At 49.7% G+C, this 2,787-nt stretch overlaps 1 protein-coding gene across 1 annotated transcript; it reads right to left on the reverse strand.

Moving 5' to 3' along the window:
* Nucleotides 1-200: 200 nt before the first annotated feature.
* On the reverse strand, nucleotides 201-2,444 carry LOC107124171 (A.superbus venom factor 2-like; the record flags this gene model as incomplete). Its single annotated transcript, XM_015427557.1, has 3 exons — nucleotides 201-340; nucleotides 490-575; nucleotides 2,333-2,444. Coding segments are annotated over 3 exons (338 nt in total), but the record flags the coding sequence as incomplete, so codon positions are not given.
* Between the last annotated feature and the right edge of the window lie 343 nt (nucleotides 2,445-2,787).

The following is a 2,787-nucleotide window of genomic DNA, read 5'->3' on the forward strand; positions in this document are numbered from 1 at the left end:
AAAAGTCCCACAGGGCCCTGATCTCCTCCATTTTTACTGTAAAACTAAACTTAGTGTTCAGAAGGAAAGGACACAACTGTGACTAACGCTCGATTCCTTGCCATACCTCTGAAGATGGTCTCATGGCACAGCTCTTAAGAGGCAGAAGCTCCCTCCGTGCTGAATGGGCCCCCCTCACACACCAAAATCCCAAAGCTCACCGTGATTGGTTGTTCGCGATAGTTGTAGAGGACAGCCCGGATCTCCACCTGCTCGTTTCTCACTACCGAGTAAGGCACCCGCAGGTCGATGAAGAAGTCCTTCATCACTACGATCTCATAAGGATCAGCCACGCAGACCCCTGGAATGAGAAGAATGGGGGGGAAGGAAGAAACAAGGTTACGCCTCAACGACTCCTCTGCGTTTTCCAAAGCAGACTGTAAGCTCATGATTGTTTGCTCAGCCACACACACACACACACACCGATGCCTGGTGAATAAGATCCCTTACCTTTAGTCTCCGAAATGCTCACGGCCAGCACTTCCCAGGTTGTGATGGAATCTTTCAGGAAAACCGACAGTGTCTTCGATGAGATCCTAGATACAAAGTGAAGGTGCCCCGTCATACCCATCCAAAGCACAAAGCGTCCAGAGTACAAAGAGGTGCCGTCTCGAGCTGGGATGAGAGACGAGGCTGCTGCAGAAAAGGGGAGGAAGATGAACGATTCCCCCCTCCCTTCCCAGAACATCGAGGACAACCGAGCCCAATTCTGATGTCTTCCCTGCTATGCTGTGGGCTTCCCTGCTTTCCCCATCCCCATGCGAGCACCATCGGGCAGTGTGAAGTAGAGGTGCGAAATACAAAACTTTAATCTGACCGGCGGCGGCGACACTCGGGGAGGAGAGGAGGAGGAGGCTTTTGGCGGGGGTGCAGTTTGGCACCCCTAAGGGCCGGCGCGCTCTAGGTGAATGCCTAGTTTGCCTAGTGAGCGAGCCGGCCCTGGCTGGCTCTGCTTCCTTTGATATTATGATGTTTTCTGTCTGGTGTATATCTCCTTGCAGAGGCAAACTGCAGGTTTTTATGCCCAACATAAATCAGTATAACATGGAACTGATCAACAGAAAGAACAAAAGACATGTGGAACATACACCCCCATCCCCCCCCCCCAGGAAACAGGAACTTTCAAGCAAGGGAAAAGAGAATGCAGAAAAGCCCGTAGTTAGGGTTACCAACCTCCAGATGGAGCCTGGAGACCTCCTGGAATTATAACCAATCTCCGGGAAATGACTGCTTTGGAGGACGGACTCTGTGGCATCACATCCCTGCGGAGCAGCCTCCTCTTCTCAAACTCCGCCCACCCCAGGCCCCTCTCCCAAATCTCCAGTAATTTCCCAATCCAGAGCAGCCAACCCTAGACCTGGTTAAAAAAAAAAAATCAACTATAGGCCACAACCTAGGTTCTGGATGGCTGGTATCTTTTAAGGGATGAGGGGGAATACATTGGTGGTTCACTATTTTATTTTTGGCTTTAGCTGAAAACGCTTTAACTATTATTGTAAGCTACCTTGAACCACAAGGAAAGGTGGGCTATACATGTTTTAATAAATAAATGAAAATTTTTAAAAAATCAAAATTTGATAAATGGAAGCCACCAGCAAGAAAGCCCAGGTTATGGCCATTGCTGCTGGATGCTGCTAGCCCCACGCCTGGACCTCCTGAGGGCACCTGGCGTTTTTGGCCACCGTGTGACACAGAGTGTTGGACTGGATGGGCCATTGGCCTGATCCAACATTGGCGTCTCTTACTCTGTATCCTTGGTGCTTGGGGAGGGGGCACCAGTGGGAGGGCTCCTAGTGTCCTGGCCCCACTGCTGGACCTCCTGAGGGCACCTGGTATTTCTGGCCAGTGTGTGACACAGAGTGTTGGAATGGATGGGCCATTGACCTGATCCAACATTGGCTTCTCTTATGTTCTTAAAAGATAGCTCGCCCAGCAGGCGGGAAGGTCTTAACTGGCACATGAGCTCATATGGGGAAGAATGTGTGGGTCCCAGCTCGTGAATGGTTTTGTATGTAAGAATGAGCATCTTGTTTGACAAACGGGAGGCTGAATCTACCACTGCAGATTGCTGTCATTTTCATATCCCGTTATCCACCATAGTATTCCCCCAAAGAATCCTGGGAAGTGGAGCTTGAGGGAATACTCAAGTGCTGAAAGCTTTCTACAAAGCCCCCAGGCTGCCTTCTCCCCCACCCCTCCACTATAGTTCTCAGCATCCTCCCCTGTGGATAGGGAATGACTGCGGGACCGATGCAAACGATGCCGCACTGCAGAAGACAAAAAAGGCAAGTACCCCTCATCATTGGGAGGTGCATTCAGACGTTCCACTTGCCACAGCCAACTCTCGGGAAACTCGGTTCTGGACACAATATCTTCATCGGACAAGAAACCGTCGTCGACGTCACCTGGGAAATCGAGAATCACCAGCTGAGCTAGGGTGCCTGTAATGATTCCATTTTTGGTGTGTGTGTTTCTTTAACTGTTTAGTTTGACTGCAGTAATGTAAGGAGACTGATAGAGGGAGACAAGTGTGATGTGATTGGCTGATGACTGAGAGTGTGGGAGGAGGGGTGTCTATGAAGTGATTCTGTGTTCTTGAACAGAGGAGTGTGGAGAGTTTTTGTGAGAGTCTGTATGACAGAGGAAGCAGTTGAATTTAGCCTGTGTGGCTATATATGAGAGTGCATTCAGCCTGTGTGGATAAGTTTAACCTTTGTGTCTATATGAACAAGAGAGTTCAGCCTGTGT

Source organism: Gekko japonicus, unplaced genomic scaffold, assembly GCF_001447785.1.
Source record: "Gekko japonicus isolate JY-2015 unplaced genomic scaffold, Gekko_japonicus_V1.1 scaffold13183, whole genome shotgun sequence".
In the NCBI taxonomy this organism is placed as follows: Eukaryota; Metazoa; Chordata; class Lepidosauria; order Squamata; family Gekkonidae; genus Gekko; species Gekko japonicus.